At 39.7% G+C, this 16919-nt stretch overlaps 2 protein-coding genes across 4 annotated transcripts; one reads left to right on the top strand and one right to left on the bottom strand.

The window, feature by feature from the left end:
• Positions 1 to 343: 343 nt before the first annotated feature.
• On the top strand, positions 344 to 11050 carry FBXW2 (F-box and WD repeat domain containing 2). 3 transcript variants are annotated; one of them, XM_086625356.1, is made up of 7 exons: positions 344 to 379; positions 1852 to 2361; positions 4487 to 4681; positions 5480 to 5613; positions 6239 to 6325; positions 6930 to 7099; positions 8554 to 11049. In XM_086625356.1, the coding sequence occupies exons 2-7, from the start codon at positions 1872 to 1874 to the stop codon at positions 8840 to 8842; spliced, it is 1365 nt and encodes a 454-aa protein (XP_086481482.1). In that variant the 5' UTR covers positions 344 to 379; positions 1852 to 1871; the 3' UTR covers positions 8843 to 11049. The 3 variants fall into 3 exon arrangements, with proteins under 3 accessions (XP_086481482.1, XP_086481484.1, XP_086481483.1); XM_086625358.1 differs by having other exon boundaries at positions 6930 to 7029; positions 8554 to 8686; XM_086625357.1 differs by lacking the exon at positions 6239 to 6325 and having other exon boundaries at positions 8554 to 11050.
• Positions 11051 to 13842: 2792 nt separating this feature from the next.
• On the bottom strand, positions 13843 to 15338 carry LOC104373938 (uncharacterized). Its single transcript, XM_009979933.2, has one exon. The coding sequence runs from the start codon at positions 15336 to 15338 to the stop codon at positions 13983 to 13985; it is 1356 nt and encodes a 451-aa protein (XP_009978235.1). The 3' UTR covers positions 13843 to 13982.
• Positions 15339 to 16919: the final 1581 nt, after the last annotated feature.

Below are 16919 nucleotides of genomic sequence, written 5' to 3'. Positions count from 1 at the left end.
CGGAAACGGTAAAGTGTGGCGGCGGGGAGTGATGACGTCTAGGGGGTGCGCCGGAAGCCCCCTGACGCCGGAGAGCAGCGGGTTCTGGGGAGCGCGCTCGCTCCGGCTGCCGGCCGGTTCGCCCGGCGCAGGGGCCGCGGCGCGGGACTCGCCTCGTCCCTCCCGCGCCGGGCGTGGCTGAGGCGCCCAGTCCCGTCCGAGGGCGATCTCCTGCCGCGGGTGCCCGCAGGCCGCGGCGCGGGCCGCGGAAGCGCCGTGAGCCCGTCCCGCTGAGGGAGAATGGCCGCAGGGCAGCCCCGGCCCGTGCCGGGCTCCGGGCGCCGCGCAAGCCGTGGCGGCTGCCCGCCGAGAGACGCTGCGCGCCGGGCCGCTACCTGAGGTGAGCGCGGCGGCCCGCGGGGCTCGGGCGCGCGGCTGCGGCAGCAGCGGCGCTGGGAGTGGCGGCGCGCGCCGCGCTGTTCACGCGGAGGTACCGGGGGGGGGGGGGGGGGGCGGGCAGCGCCTGGGAAAGCGCCGCGTGCGCGCAGCGCCTGGCAGCAGCCCTTGTTTTCGGCATTAGCTCCATGTGTTGAATACAACAGACGCCTTAGAGTTCACCTGGTTTTGATTCAGAGCGAGCCCGTTAGAAATTTGTTTGTTTTAAAGAGAGCACGTGCCGGTTAGAAAGCAAATCTCTTTTCTGCCATATGTGCTGAGGAAAGCTGGCAAGTGCAGGCAGCAGTAGAAGTTACTGTATGAACCTGCAGCTTGACAGGAGCAGCTGTTTCTGTGCGATGGCACCCAGTCCCTTACCGTGTTTTTGTCAACAGTCGCACGCTGTGTGCAGCATTTCAGAGTGAAGACTGTACTTTTGTAGTGCTGTGCCATGTTAAGGCGTGTACTCTCTTATTCTGTGAAGGTAAAATGCCTGTACAGAAATAAACATATTATGGACTCCCACTCAGATTCCTGAGTTAAATTCATCCAGTTGTCTAATGAATGGAATTCGATCTTCTAGAGAAAATAAATAATTGTGACTTTTTAACTGTTTGCCCAATGTTTATCTTGTTAATCACTTGTCCAAGCTTAGTGTAAGAAGCTGAGATGGCACAGGATAGTGTAAATCCATACAGATTGCTTAGTTCAGGAGCTAGTATTTCAAACTTTCAATTTCACTGTTAATTCTTTTCATTAGAAATAAGCTGAGAAAATAGGAAAAAACAACCCAGGAATTTTTTTTTTTTTTCAAGTGTTTAGGTCAAAGCAGTGCAAACGTGTCAAAACTCATACTAGACCAGTACAGTCTACAGTCTTTACATGAGACAAATAGAAAGATGGCTAACATATCCCCCAAAACAGTTTTTCAGACATCTCTCTGTATCTTGTTTAAAAAAGCTGCAGTTACCTGCCTTGCGTTTAAAATAGTTCAGAACAAAGGTATGAATAAGTTCTGTCAGTAACTAGTTTATCACTCTGCTTATATGCTTTGGTTTCCTCCCTTTATCAGTATAATCCATGGGTAAACTGTAAGACAGTATTTATTTGCTATAATAGGTTTAAAACTTAAACTAACTCTTACCTTATTGAATTTGGAATTTGAAAGTGTTAACCTAGAACAAGAAAGATGTTAACGTTCATAATGAATGCTAACATTCACCGCCTCCGTACCATTCACTTCTAAATCTGATGCAGGACAAATGATAGTTCAAAGCACATGCAAATACTTAGTCCTAATTAATATTTTAAAATGCATTTGATCACTTCATTCTATGTGTTAACATGTCATTTGGTATATTGATGTACAAGTAATAAAGATGTGATGCTTACCTTGTTTTCTGAATGGAACTAATACAATATTTTGATGTATCACAGGTAAATTTTTCCATAACCTTATGGAGAAAAAGGACTTTGAAGCATGGCTTGATAACATTTCTATTACATTTCTTTCTCTGACGGACTTGCAGAAAAATGAAACTCTGGATCACCTGATTAGCTTGAGTGGAGCAGTCCAGCTCAGGCACCTCTCCAATAATCTAGAGATTCTCCTCAAGAGGGACTTCCTCAAACTTCTTCCATTGGAACTTAGTTTTTATCTGTTAAAATGGCTTGATCCTCACACCTTACTCACATGTTGCCTCGTCTCTAAGCAGTGGAATAAGGTTATAAGTGCCTGTACAGAGGTGTGGCAGACTGCATGTAAGAATTTGGGTTGGCAAATAGATGACTCTGTTCAGGACCCTCTACATTGGAAGAAGGTTTACCTAAAGGCTATTTTAAGGATGAAGCAGCTGAAGGACCACGAAGCCTTTGAGACATCCTCTTTAATTGGACACAGTGCCAGAGTATATGCACTTTACTATAAAGATGGACTTCTGTGTACAGGTAGGAAGGACAGAAAACTTGGGGTCTTACAATTCTTTGTTTTCTCCCCCTGCCCGCTATATAATTAATGACAATTTGCATTTCTTTTACCAGACAGATTATTTTCATAGTGCTAACGCAGTTTAAGATGATTCAAAATTGTTTTTTTCCACCAATTTCTGGAACACCTGGTACACTAATAAACTCAGTCACTTTAATAGGAAAACAAGGAGACTAATGTCTGTCTTGGTTAAAAAAAAAAACAGTAACAGCAGATATCATGCTTCAGATTAGTAAGCCCATTTGAGAAGTACAGATATATTAGCTATTTATTAGAGGACAACTTCTAGTTAAAGGGACCGTGTTTGGGCTTGTGATCACTGCAGTCTCCCAGGGCGTGGCAGGAAAAGTCTGCCTTCTTCCTTATGTTCTGTAAGCACTTTCAGTTCTTAATATAAATGCTTGTATGAAGACCTGTAAACTAGATTTAACCTTGCTACTAGTCTGACTTGCACATTGTAATACTTTCAGCTTCCTCTCTGAAGCCTACAGACTTCACATTTCAGTTTGAACTTAAAAATACAGCCAGAACAAATATGAAACCTTAAGTATGAAAGAATAGTAACAAAGTTACAATGAATTGCTGTCAGAGCATATTCCAAGGGTTTTCCAATCGCTTGAGATGACAATGTTATAGAATAAGTTGGGGATACTGGCTGAATACTCCCACATTTGTTGGTGCATTAAGATGGTTACTAGAAACCAAGAACTAGACTCTAGCCAGGTAGGGTTTGTAAATACACAGAAAGCAGCATTGTCAGAACTTTCTGAAAATGGCACACTTGTGCTGAAACCACCAGGAGAAAATAGAGGCGTAAGGGTCTGGGGTTTTATTCTGCTCTCTAAACCTGGCAGTCTGGACTTACAAGGTTTTTTTTTAAAAAAAAAACAAAAACAAAAAAAACCCACCACCACCTTTGGGGAGAGAAAGGAAACTGGCAGGTGATGCGGCCTGGTATTCATCTGTTGTCTTTCAAGATTTGGTGGACTCCTTTCCTACCTGAAACAAACCAAAGCTTGCAGTATAATCAGTGGCTCTGCAAACCTGAGAGTGATGTATCATGTAAAACTTCCATGCATCTGTTTCAGTAGACACTGTAAATCAGAGGCAGTGCTGGAATCTATGGAAGGTGCTAAAAGGGTATGAGGAAACTGGAAGGCCAGACATCTAGTAGCTTAATTAACATGAAAACAAGAGACTTAAAACTACACCATCTTCCCCATTCAAGCAGCTTGAAAGTACTATTTAATGAGAAAAAGTTCAACAAGGGGAAATGCAAAGTTCTGCACCTGTGGAGGAACAACTCTGTGGCACCAGTATGTGCTGGGGGCCACTCAGCTGGAAGGCAGCTTGGCAGAAAAGGACCTGAGGGTCCTGGTGGGCACCGAGTTGAACATGAGCCACCAACGTGCCCTGTCTGCAAAGGCAGCAAACAGTATCCTGGGCTGCTTTAGGAGGTGTGTTGCCAGTAGGTTGAGGGAGGTGCTCGTTCCTCTCCACTCAGCACTGGTGAGGCCGCACCTGGAGTACTGTTTCTAGTTCTGGGCCCCTCAGTACAAGAGAGACATGGACACACTGGAGAGTCCCACAAAGGGCCATGAAGATGATGAAGAGACTGGAGCATCTCTCATATGAAGAAAGGCTGAGAGAGCTGGGACTTTTTATCCTAAAGAAGAGAAGGTTCAGGGAGGATCTTATCAATGTACGTAAATACCTGAAGTGAGGGTGCAAAGAAGATGGAGCCAGGCTCTTTTCAGAGGTTCCCAGTGATGGGACAAGAAAGACAGGAGGTTCCCTCTAAAACGCTTTTTTATAGTTGAGAGTGATGGAGCCCAGAGAGATTATGGAGCATCTATCCTTGGACATATTCAAAAGCTGTCTGGTCATGGTCCTGGGCAACCGGCTCTAGGTGACCCTGCTTGAGTAAGAGGGTTGGAAGAGTTGACCTCCAGAGGTCCCTTCCAACCATAACCATTCTGTAATTCCAGGAAAATGCTATGTTTAAGATAAATGTGGAAGATGAGTCCAAGATGAGAAGTATTATTTACTCTTTACTTCCAATAACCCTGCTCTTTTATATTCTAGGATCAGATGACTTGTCTGCAAAACTGTGGGATGTAAGCACAGGTCAGTGCATATATGGTATCCAGACACACACCTGTGCTGCAGTGAAGTTTGATGAACAAAAGCTTGTAACAGGATCTTTTGATAACACAGTAGCCTGTTGGGAATGGAGCTCTGGGGCAAAGACACAGCATTTTAGAGGACATACTGGTGCAGGTATGTTGAACTTTTCAATCTGTAATTTCCCCAGTCAAGTAACATACATCATCATCAAACAAATTATAATTTAAGTTAGCTCTTTGCACGACAGCTTTGTTTTTTAGGCACTGTCCCAAGTCACCTTTTGGGGTTGGGGAGGAAGTGGCCAGAACAGATCTAGATCTGTCTGCCCTTGAATAATGCCAAAGCTTAACCATGTAGTTTTTTGCAGTTGCATGAAAATAATGCTACATGCCATGGTTATTTGGTACTTTCAAGTCTACCAAAAAGATGCAAACCCTAGGTAGCAGAGAGCATGACAATAGCAGTTCTCTATATCCCCAGACTGGAGATGGGCTTACAGCAAAGAGCACAATAAGACCTGGGAATCCGTGTTTTTATTTCCCTAATAACTAACTTCTCTGTCCTCTACTGCAAAATATCCTCAACTCAGCTGTAGGTCTGTTCCCCTGCAAGTAATGAGATGTATCAAATACAGTGATCCTGTTGGAATTGACTTACTAGAACTCTTAAAATAGGACCTAGCTTAAGTTACGCTTTGCCATAATCCAACCATAAAGGAAGCACTGATGTACATGCTCTTAACCTGCACCAAAAAAAAAAAATCACTAATTTTGCAGTGTAAGCTAGGAATCCAGAGCAACAATTCATGTATACAGTTCAAGAAAAACAGTTAAAGCTGTAGCAGCATGTGAATTTAGAGGCTATATGACCTATTTAGTGTCTCGCTCAAAGCAAAACGTGTGCACAGAGACTGGTATTCCTGGTACTAAATAGTACCCTCTTTGCTTGAAGTTTTTAGTGTGGATTACAATGATGAACTTGATATTCTGGTCAGTGGCTCTGCAGACTTCACTGTGAAAGTATGGGCCTTATCAACAGGAACGTGCCTGAATACCCTTACTGGACACACAGAATGGGTCACTAAGGTGGGAATATGGATTTTTAATTAATCTTGCAAAGCATTTAGTTGCAATAAGTTTGTAACGTGTTCTGAGTTTTTATTTCCTAATCGTAACCCTGCATCTAGGTATAGAATCTGAAGAACATCGGGAAATAGTGCAAAATAACATTTCAGCAGAAAAAATAAAGAAGCTATAACTAAACCTTTCAGACCATTGAAGATACTTCTATTCCAAAGCAGCTGTAATAATATTAGGGATCAGTATTTGACTCAAAGACTGAATTAAAACAATGGTTCTGAAAGAAAGCTACTTTAAAAATTATGTAGAAAAACTAATGATCTTGATTAACCAAAATCTGAGCATGAAAACTGTTCTGAAGCCAAGAAAGAGTATTTTTCTTCTGAGTGTTTCAGAATTTGGAAGGTGGGAGGGATTCTAGATGTGTACATGTGTTTTCTTATTAATACAGTAAGTTGTCACTAGTAGGAACAAGAAAAGTGTAAACTGTAGTTTCCCTTCAGTTGTTAAAAGTATTTGTATTGCCTTTATACAAGAGTACAGTATGCAGGTTGTCAATGAAGTAAAAATGCAAATGACAGTTTGGTTATTTAACAGCATCGACATAAATCATTACATCCTTCAATCACAGGTAGTTTTACAGAAGTGCAAAGTCAAATCTCTTATGCATAGTCCTGGGGATTATATTCTTCTAAGTGCAGACAAGTATGAAATCAAGGTATGTACCATGTATCACACGTATATTACTTCGGTACCCAGGGAAAGAAAATGCTTGAGTGCTTCACTGAAGCTTACAAATAATAGAAGCCTTTATTTTCTTCCGTATTCCCTGCTTGTAAAGTTGCATACAAGACATGCAACTCTTTGGAAGCTAACTTTTCAATGCTTTCCTTCATGTTTAGATTTAAATTATAGCTCTACATGAATGGTAATGTAACAAATAGTTGCTTTCAGTGTATGCCTAATGTGCTAACTTGACAGTGAAGCACTTAACTGCCAGTACTGTTACTGTTGGGGACTTTTGGATTGGAAAGTTTCGTGAATAGTTTGAGGCTATGGAAACAGTTCTGTCCAACTGCATGCTTGATTTTTTTGCCGTTCTTTAAAGCACTTGTTTTCACTAGACATTTTTAGGCTAGAAACAACACATACTGCAACAATACTGTAAGACAAGTCGCTTAAAGAATTGATGTTCCTACCTAAAGGAGATAAGTATTTCTGAAAAAACATGCACACATTTACCCGATGCTTATGGAGAGATTGTGAGACTTGCTGTATTTGTTTAACAGTTTATAATGTTTTATGGTCTCTCTTAATTGTAGATTTGGCCTATTGGAAGGGAAATAAACTGCAAGTGCTTAAAAACACTTTCTGTTTCTGAAGATCGCAGCATCTCCCTACAGCCCAGACTGCACTTTGATGGTAAATACATAGTGTGCAGTTCAGCACTAGGATTATACCAGTGGGACTTTGCCAGCTATGATATTCTCAGGTAAATCCTTCCGTTTAAGACTTAGTTTTCTTTAAATACATAAGAAGTAGTACATGTTAGTTTTAATAACTTACTTCAGATGTAGGCCAAAAAAATCTTGATAAAAATTCTGTAAACATCTTACTTTACACATTTTGCCAGGTTTAATTCTAATTTATCATCTGTTAATACGAATCATTTGATTGCTGTTTTGTTTTCTGGCCACAAGCTAGTCCTCTTTCATATTTTTATTCCGTAAGCTGAAGAGTTTCAATGTAGACTCAAATCAGATTGCAGTGTTGTAGTTGTGAACGTGAAACTGTAGTGACCAGAAGTTAATGTTCCTATGGAGACTGCTCTTTTGAGAGCCAGGTGGGCATTTCTGGAGGTCCTTTGATGGGACAAGAAATTAAAAAGACTCTTTTTCCATATAGCACTACCGATCTGTCATTCCCAGTAACGCTGTGGAATGATAGTGAAATCTATCAGATTGCAGTAAGGTATCAAACAGGATGGCATTCTGTTTCCGTAAAAAGAACAAGGCTGTGCTTGTTAAAAATGGTGGCATCAGAGATTGTAACTTATTAAAGAAAAAAATTGCATTTTAGAACAGTTAACAGACTCTTAATTGAAAGGGCCCAAATATTTGTAGAGTATATCTACCATAGAAAGATCTACTCCAAAAGAAGTACTTACAAGTAAGAAAAACTGAGTAATTTCACCTCTTAGTATACGCTCCTGTTCTCTTTCTGCTGAGAACAAATTTTTCATCTCCATACATTTTTGTGCCTCAGTTCCCTGCCTGATATAATGCTATGATCAAATGCTCAGTCAGTTGCAGAAAACTTACTCTCTTCAATTTCTCTTCCAAGTTTTATTTATGAAATCAAAAATATCCTAAACATGTAGGGGAATTAACAAATACTTTTATTTCTCCTTAAGATGAAAATGCTTAACTTGTGCTAAGCATCAGTAAAACAGCATTCTGTTAAGGACCAATCTTGAATGATTTATCCTCTTATCACAAGAAGGCATTTCTGTGTTTTATTTCCAGCTTTTAAAAGAGTGGTTGAAAGAATAAGAAGAGGGTTTACCTCTTAATTTAAAGATATTAGGGTGTGAAATCTCTATGGAAATCTGCTGTAAAACACAAGTACATTTGCTTTTTTGTATGTATCTGGAAACAGGACTTTTTTTTTTTCCCTTGTGCTGTGCAGAATCCCTTTCAAACCCTAACCTTGTGTTCAAAAGAGTCTGTCCTGAATGCACAAATCCAGAACTGAAACCACAGGGCTGACTGCAGCTAAGTGTTCAGTTGCTTAATTTGAAAAATTTACTTCCAGTTCTTTCTAAATCCTTTCAGAATTATTAGTTTACACACTTATTTTCTATAGATACATAAGGATTTGTTTTACTAATACAGGTTAATGACTACATCATGACAGAATTTCTAACAATGTTGTCTTGTCTTCTAGGGTTATCAAACCTCCTGACTTCTCAAATGTGTCCTTGCTGGGCTTTGGAGAGATATTTGCTCTACTATTTGATAACAGATACCTGTATATAATGGACTTGAGGACAGAAAAACTAATAAGCCGCTGGCCTCTACCAGAGTATAGAAAGTCAAAGAGAGGTTCAAGCTTTTTGGCTGGTGAAATGTCTTGGTTAAATGGACTAAATGGCCAAAACGATATGGGCTTGGTTTTTGCCACCAGTATGCCAGACCATAGTATCCATTTGGTGTTATGGAAAGAACATGGCTGAAAAGCTCACATATACAGAATCTTCAGGAATATATGGACTATCAGCAGTGTGTCCATAAAATGAGACTTTGCATGAACCAAAGTTGCACACCTGATGGTATCATCATGCAATGCACAATCATTTACTTTTATTTGGGCATTTGGGAATGGGTTGTTTTGGACATAATGCAATACAGCATGCTGACAGTATTCACCAGAAACTTTTGTCTGTACTCATGTTTAAGCATACCTGTTGGGGCTCTGAAGCATAGCTTGTAACATTTAAGCCATTCAAATCTACCATCACGTCTGAAATGGAGTAGTGCTTGACTTGACTTCTGACCTATTTTTGTTGTTGAGACAGAAGGCAAAGCTACTATTTTAGCACCATAGGCTTTTGTACATGTAACAGCAAATACGGGTTACATGCATGGCTGCTTAACTCAGTTGAGAAGATAGCAAACTCTTTCTCCAGTATCATGCTCTTCAAAATGTTTTTTCCTTATGATAGCTTTAAATACTGGGCCTTTGAAATAGAAGAATCAAATGAGTCCTTTTACTAGGATCAGATGCTAACAATAATAAGTTCAGGAAAATGTCAATATGAACTCTCCTCAGTGAGAATGAGCCAACTTTTCATCTATCTGATAGAGCTTGCCATCACAATTAGCCTTAGAGAACCTCTGACAGTATTCATTATATTTGCTGATGATAAGTCCGAATGGCTTCATTAGTATTTTATAGTCCATATTTCCTATAGTTTGTGTGAGAACATAACTTAGTTCACAGGTAGGTAGAAATAAAATGAATGGGAAGATGATGTTTAATCTTTACAGCAAGAGTCACTCTCTCACTTTAAATGATGTCTAGCAGCCATTCACTTTTTCCAAAAGTTGCAGTTAATCTAAACATGCGCTTAAAGTTGTTGCTACATCTAGATTTGGAAGCCAGGGGCAAGTAACAGGGAGAATGCCACATCTCTGGGGAAAAAAATTATATCAAAAGTCTTAAGAAAAGCATAGGAGTAGAAAAAGGTCTTTTGATCATCTTAGGAGACCTGATGTACACAGGAGATAACTACTGAGTAGCAAATACCTATCCACATACTTTCTGGTATTTGACATGTACTTAAAAGCTGTATCTGTGACATCACATGCTTTAGAAATGCTTTAGGTTGGTTTCCCCTTTTCCCCCACAATAAAATCTCCCCTTAATGTCTTTTTTTTTTTTTTACACTACTTGAAAACATGAGTTTTCATGAAGATTGGCTCATGTCCTTGAAGAGATAAAACTGCCTAGCATTACTATTGTTAGTATGATTCCCCCCCCTCCCCTTCCCACTATCCAAGGAGACCTAGTTTCATACTTAGTGCTGGACAAAGGCCAAGGTTCCCAAACATATGCAGTGTGAATTACACCAATGGGAGTTTTTGTATGCAAGAATCAGTATTTGAGTGATGTGGTAAGATTTGCATGAAGTCACAGTGGCAAGGTATTTCTTGAATATAAGGCTCAGTTTTCCAACTTCAGTCACACAAACTTACTTTGAAAATGTGTTTGTAGTCAAGGATTTTATCAATTGGAAGCCGAATTCACAGCTCTTGATTCAAACCACACTGACTGGGGCACAAATTATGTTTTTTGTTAAAATCTTAAAGCTTTTTGTTGTCTCACTCAAAAGTGAAGAAAACTTAAATGAAACAGAACGCTTTCAATAACTGGTCTTGAAACTCAGTTCTCATCATTTTTAATGTGGGAGTAACTATACTGTGTATGATGTGTGCAGTAACTCAACTTATTCTAAAGGAACTACATGACAATGGGCCACCTATAAAACATTTCATTAGCTTTGAAAGATTACTTCACAGCAGGAGTTTAGACAGGAACATGCCAGAAACATCCTTGTACCCAAATCAATGAAATATGGAGTGAATATTTGGACTGCAAGATGAGTGGAAAATGGGTTGGCCTGCCAAGCTCAGAGTGGTCATCAGTGATCTAAATCCAACTGGTAACCAGTTAATAGAAGTGTTCTTCAAGGGCTAGAATTGGTTAACTATTTTATTAGTGACCTTTATGATGCAGAGTCAACTCTCAGCAATTTTCCAACAATACTAATTTGGAGGAGAAAGGGAAGCCATGGGAGCGGGAAGCAGTTAATATGGAAGAGAACAATAGGGAATGATATTCTGAGGGTCCTCAACAAACCATACAAGTGAGCTGACATATCTCTGTTTAACCAAAGCATATGCACCAAAACATATTAACCAAAGATATCTCTGAAGTTTAACCAAAGCAAATGCACCATCCTGCACCTGAGACACAATCACCCCACGCAACAGGCAGGTTGGAGCCAACTAGATGGGAAATAGCTTTACAGGAAAGGACCTGGGAATGCTGTTGCACAGCAAATTGAACAGGATTCAGCAATATGCCCTTGTGACAAAAGGCGGCCAACTGTATACTGAGGTGTACTAACAAGCACATAGCTAGGGGTTGAAGGGATTCTTCACCTGTGCTCAAGACCACATCCAAGTTCAGCGTTGAGTTCCCCAATACAAAACAGACTGACACGCTGGAGCAAGTCCTCTGAGAGGCCACAGAGATGGACAGGGAGGTGGAGCACAAGATACCTGAGAAACTGAGAGCCTTCTAGAGAGAATGGTGAGGAAAGGGAAGGTGGTGATGGGCATGGGATGGGGAGGCACTGCTGCTGTCTCCAGCTACCGAATAAGGTACAGGGAAGACAGACTCATCTCAGCATCATGCACCAGGACAAGGGCCAATGTTCAAATTGCAACAAGAGAAATTCCAATTAGCTCTTTTCCTCTGTGAGGATAGTTTAAGACTGGATCAGGCCAAAGAGATTGCATGTCCTGCTTACCTAGACAGTCCTGAGCAAATCATGCTACCTTACCCTGCTTTGAGCAGGGAGTTGGACTTCTAGATGCCCCTTCTAAACTTCATGAGTCTAAAAAATACACCTCTTGCCAAGTGAGATAGTACCACTGCAGCAGACACCTTTGATCTTAATTCAGTTGCTAGAGGTGGTTGATACATACTTTGGGAGACGCTGCTGCCACTGTGAAGCAAATACTATGTTTTTTAAAACCTGTGAAGAGGTAGTTGGAAAAGAGTTCTGCCACAAGTATTTCACAAGTTGCAAAAAATTTTAAACAAATTAAGAACTCTTAAATTCTCCTTTTCTGCATTGTCCCAGAGTATGCAAGGAAAAAAGCATGATGAGAAGCATCCAATACACACTACACTGCTCTTCTACCTCTTTAGTTTTATAAATGAAGTTTTACCCTGTTACATAGCAGCTGCTAATTATTATAAACACAACTAGCAAACAGTTATTTACAGACTTGTCTCTTGAAAACTTCCAAGTAAAAGTTCCACCTGGACATCCACTAGTTAATGATGTACTATTCTGCTAATGACAGAGCTTAAGGGCATAATTGTGTGCCACCACAAAACAGACGAAGAAATGAAAACATGACACTGGTGTAGAAATTAAAAAAGCATACCTGCTCTCATGCACACACTTCTCTGTCACACAATTGTCAGACTATCACTGCCCCTTGATGTCATTGGAAGGCTCTAATACATCGCCACAGCAGTACAATGCTTTGGGGAGCAGCTTTGGGGGCTTAGCAAACAGAAAAAAATACAACTGAAATTGTGAAACTACAGTGAGCAAACTTTTTTTTGTTTGCTTTCTATCTGACCCTTCAGCAGAAGTCAGTAACTACTTGGCACTATTTTTAGATAGAGGTTAGAAGAGATGCAGCTTCTGTACCCTTACACCTACATAAGAAATCAACATAATTCAACTTACCCATCACAAAAAGGACTAAAATCCATCTGATGTCTAATTTTCATGAATGAATAGTTTGTTATGAGGCTTCAAGGTCCCAGAAAAAAACCAACTGTTATGTATCATAAGTAGTTGTTCATTCATCCATCTTTCCACCTGGAAATAGCCGCCTTTTCAGTTCACGATAGTATCTTTTTCTTCAACATCAATCTGTATCCCCTGCCTCTGTTTTAAAGCTTTCCAATATGACTCAGCACTTAACCACTCATGTAATTCAGAATAGCTGTGGGTAACAAAAGAGAGATCACCCTTCTTCTTAAACTTACATGTCTCAAAACCTCAGCTGAACAGTCATTTGGATCAGCAAAACTCCAACAGCTGTTTATTGTTACAATACATCATCACTTTAACAAATGCTACTTCCAAGAATATCAGGGGTTCTCTTTTTTTTACAACTGAAACTGGTAGATTTTGATCAATTATTTTCACAACGCATTTGTTTACCTTTTACTCAATGTGGTACATACACTGATTATTTTTTTTAATTGAAAACAAACTCATTTTACATTTTCCGGAAGAGGTGATACCATCTGCAATGATCCTTGGTATCATTAAATGACTCATGGCTCTGCTACAAATTCCCGTTTCCCTTAAGAAGAAATACCTCTAACAAGCAAAAGTTCCAGTGCTAGAGCTGGTGTGTTTTCTTATCCTGCCTCTGCACTTAAAATGAGTTACAGCATTAAGTCAATGCAGCTCTTCATCTGGGAGATGCTGTCCCAAGCCATGTTTTATTAGGCACCACTAAGCACAGCTGTATCTTTTTACCCACCAAGTACTTCAGAGATAAAAATAACAAAAAATAAATTCTTTCCTTTTTAAGGTAGTTTACAGGTCCATTGTACCAGTTAAAACATATATGAAGATGGGAAAAGAAACAGAGAGAAAGCTGGAAATTGGTACATTAACTTTCTAATTTCTGCACGGTCACTTCCTAGGCCTTGAATAACGCCCTTTCAATTATAGCTCTTTTGCACACCTATCTTCTCACTATGCATTAGTCTCACGTCTTACGAAGTTGCAGTAGAGACTTTACCTGAGGAACCTAATTCTTAACCAGCACTTGATCACTCCGGACTCTTACAAGGTACCATGTCTGAGTCCATAAATAAATGCATTTACCTTTGTACAGTACATAAAAGGGTTGTTCTCCTAAATATCTGTGATGTAAACTTCATGTGGAAGTGATTTTAATGTGATCTTTAAATGGTATCCTCTCCCTCCCCACGTTAGGGGCAGCTTTCCACTTTCCCTCCTTATAACCCAGGTTTCACTTTTGAGCTTACAGTAGGATTTGATACAGCACCTTGTTAACATTGATGATTAATGATGAGTTGTATCTCCACAGTGTTGTATCCCTGATAAGGGATTCTCTGGGAAGGTTTCCTTGAAGGGGCACTCGACAGTGATAAATGAGGGCAACATCCATAGGAACATTTACACTGTTCCCATAAGCACGAAGGACAGAGTGGACTGAAGTCTGAATCACCTTTCGTGGATCAATTATCATTTTCTTGGGATTGATTACATCTTTCCTGTCAGGCTCTCTGTGAATATGCTGTAATATGTTCACACCTGGCACAGTATTCCAGGACGAAATGTTGAATGTGTGAGTAGTTACTGTTTCTGGGAAGATATGGTTCTCAAAGAGGAAAACACCAGTCCCTGGGTTTTGCTCCTGAAGACTGCTCATCATTGTTTTCCAGTCTGGGTGCTTAAGGGGAAGAATTATTTCGTCAGCATCACTAAGAACCACAAACTTGCTCCTCTGCATGTTACGGTATATACAGTCATTTAGGGCTGTGATTTGTCCATAGTAGCCAATGTGTGTTCCATCTTGCATGAAGTGCCATTTAGAAGAAACCTTGAGGTGTGAGTTTATTGGCCAGGGAATTATCTCTACCGTTCCTTCTTCCATATAAAACCTGAGGACTTTCTCCATCAAATGGCTGCAGTTGTTCTTATAGATCACCACTTTCTGTACCCCAAGAATCTTGTACATTTCCATACTCTGTATAAACTGCAAGACGTTGTTGTAATTTCCAAACATGGCAGAGATGCATACAGTGAAGTCAGCAGAAAAGGTCTCAGCCTTGCGGTTTTTAATTTCAAACCTTGGCAGCTGGTCAATATTTCCATGTGGAGACTGATGAATTGATACATGTGTTGGATCGCAGTTTTCTGGTTCCACACAAACTATATCTGCTGCACCATAAGGGAATCCAAATCTATCTGAGTGAACATCAATTTTTGCTTTTGATACATATATCCTTCTGTTGGGCTGACAGCAGAACAAGCAGTATAGTTGTTTTACATCTTCATGGTGAACAATCCCAATCACACGAGTGACTTTGCTTTCTCTGTCATCAAAGTATGGGGATATAATAAAAGTTCTGTTACCTTTTAATGCTGTTATTGTGCTATTGGTAATTTTCCCTCTACATCTGCTACCTTCTTGAATTATTTTTGGTAAGTGAGAAAGTCTCTGCAACCTAAGATAAGAAAGCGTCACCACTGAAGTTAGAGTAATAATGCACACAGCAGCAGCAAAGTAAGATTTTTTCCCACCACACAACATTTTGAATGTATCTAAATACGGATGCAAATTTCTTTGTCCTTGCACTTTATGCTGCCGCATCTGCAGAAAAGAAAATACGTAGTATGAGACAATACTGACTCATGATCATTGCTCAAGAATTTCACAAACAAGACGGAGGCCAAATCTCTATCATTGCATACGGACTTATTAGAGACCCAGCTACTGTGGTTTTATGAAAAATCAATCACAGAACACACCTTCCGTGGGATGAACAATACTGTATGTGACGCTCTGAATGCCTCCATATGTCAGATGTGCAGAACAGTTTCTGTACATGGAGGGTTATGTGAAAGAATATGATAAAGGTCTATATATAGGAGAATAAAAAGCCAGTATTCAATATTTTCTATAAACCAAATTTTAGAACATCCAATTAAATAATTAGGCAGTAATTTTTAAAGCAAAACAAAAGCTTCCCCCCCACACACACAGTGTATATGTAAATTATATACAAAAAAAACCCACCTCAACCAGACTTCTGACAGACAAGTTAGGGGCAGATATAGAAATTAAATGTATACAGAATTAATCAAGTTCATAAAACCCATAGAAACTGGGATTGCACATGATGGTCCAGGTACAACCTCTAATGTACAAATTTCATAACTTGCACCACAGATGAGACTATACATACAGAGGAAGGTCAATTCATGCAGTTCAGCAGCACACAGGTGAAATCTACGGGGGTACAAAACTTATTCTCGGTTATCAGCTCTGCCCCAGATTATTAAAATTCATGTTAGATCAGAAAACTGGACTGGTAGAAGAAAGCATCCCCCAACTGCCAGCAAGGAGTGTAGGCCAAGATAAAATAAACTGATTCTATTGCCCAAGATGAAGAAAATGCTTCTAGTAGGCGTGTCATTGCTGCATACAGCCAGCTGCTGAGAAAAAAACCCATACCATTAAAAGACCCAGATTTCTAGGTATATATTTTATAGCTAAAGCAGGTAGCAATGTCATAGGTGTAGCAGATATCGGAAGATTCTCATGTTTCTTGTCCTTTCACTTACTTCTCAAGATTCATCACTTGCTTAAGCACTTAGTAACCTAAGAATCTTCAAAGGGTATGCACATTTTAAATATCGAACAATACTTTTTCCAAAGCACATTAGTCTACTCTGAAATAGTAATTAAACCTAATTTATTTTTTTTTTTGCATATCACACATTGTATAAAGCTATTTTGAGAGCCTCTATCTTGATACTGTTTAGTGATGGAACAGAAAATTAGCATTTTCAAAGAAAAGTAAGAAAGAAAAAAAAATAAAAATAACCTAAATCCATAGTTTTGATCCAGATATCATACTCAGCAGCTTCAAAACTTTGGAAGTGCCTAAATTCACCGGCAACTTCACTGCTTGGCTTGAAAAATTCCCCTAGGATATGGTTTTCTGCTTAAACACAGTATTTTCCAGCCAGTAAAATCTAGTTTCCGAATACAGCAATCTAGCTTCTGAATCTCGACTGAGTTTAGGCAAAAAATAATTGCCCATGCCTTCAGAACAATGTGCAATATTTTCACAATTGCTCTTTCCTGAAAAAGCAAAGTAAAGAGAACTAGGGTCACAACATACCCCTTAAAATGTCCCATTTGCCAAAGCTGATACGATTTATAGCA

The sequence above is a fragment of the Tauraco erythrolophus genome, chromosome 22 (assembly GCF_009769465.1).
Source record: "Tauraco erythrolophus isolate bTauEry1 chromosome 22, bTauEry1.pri, whole genome shotgun sequence".
Taxonomy (NCBI): Eukaryota; Metazoa; Chordata; class Aves; order Musophagiformes; family Musophagidae; genus Tauraco; species Tauraco erythrolophus.
The sequence above is the reverse complement of the archived record's forward strand: the minus strand, read 5'-3'. Positions and strand labels throughout refer to the sequence as shown.

Excerpts from the sequence above, each read along its gene's own strand:
- FBXW2 (XM_086625356.1), top strand. The coding sequence starts at position 1,872 with ATGGAGAAAAAGGACTTTGAAGCATGGCTTGATAACATTTCTATTACA. Across the intron at positions 4,682-5,479 it reads TAGAGGACATACTGGTGCAG|TTTTTAGTGTGGATTACAAT; the intron begins GTATGTTGAACT and ends CTTTGCTTGAAG. Across the intron at positions 7,100-8,553 it reads GCCAGCTATGATATTCTCAG|GGTTATCAAACCTCCTGACT; the intron begins GTAAATCCTTCC and ends CTTGTCTTCTAG.
- LOC104373938 (XM_009979933.2), bottom strand. The coding sequence starts at position 15,338 with ATGCGGCAGCATAAAGTGCAAGGACAAAGAAATTTGCATCCGTATTTA.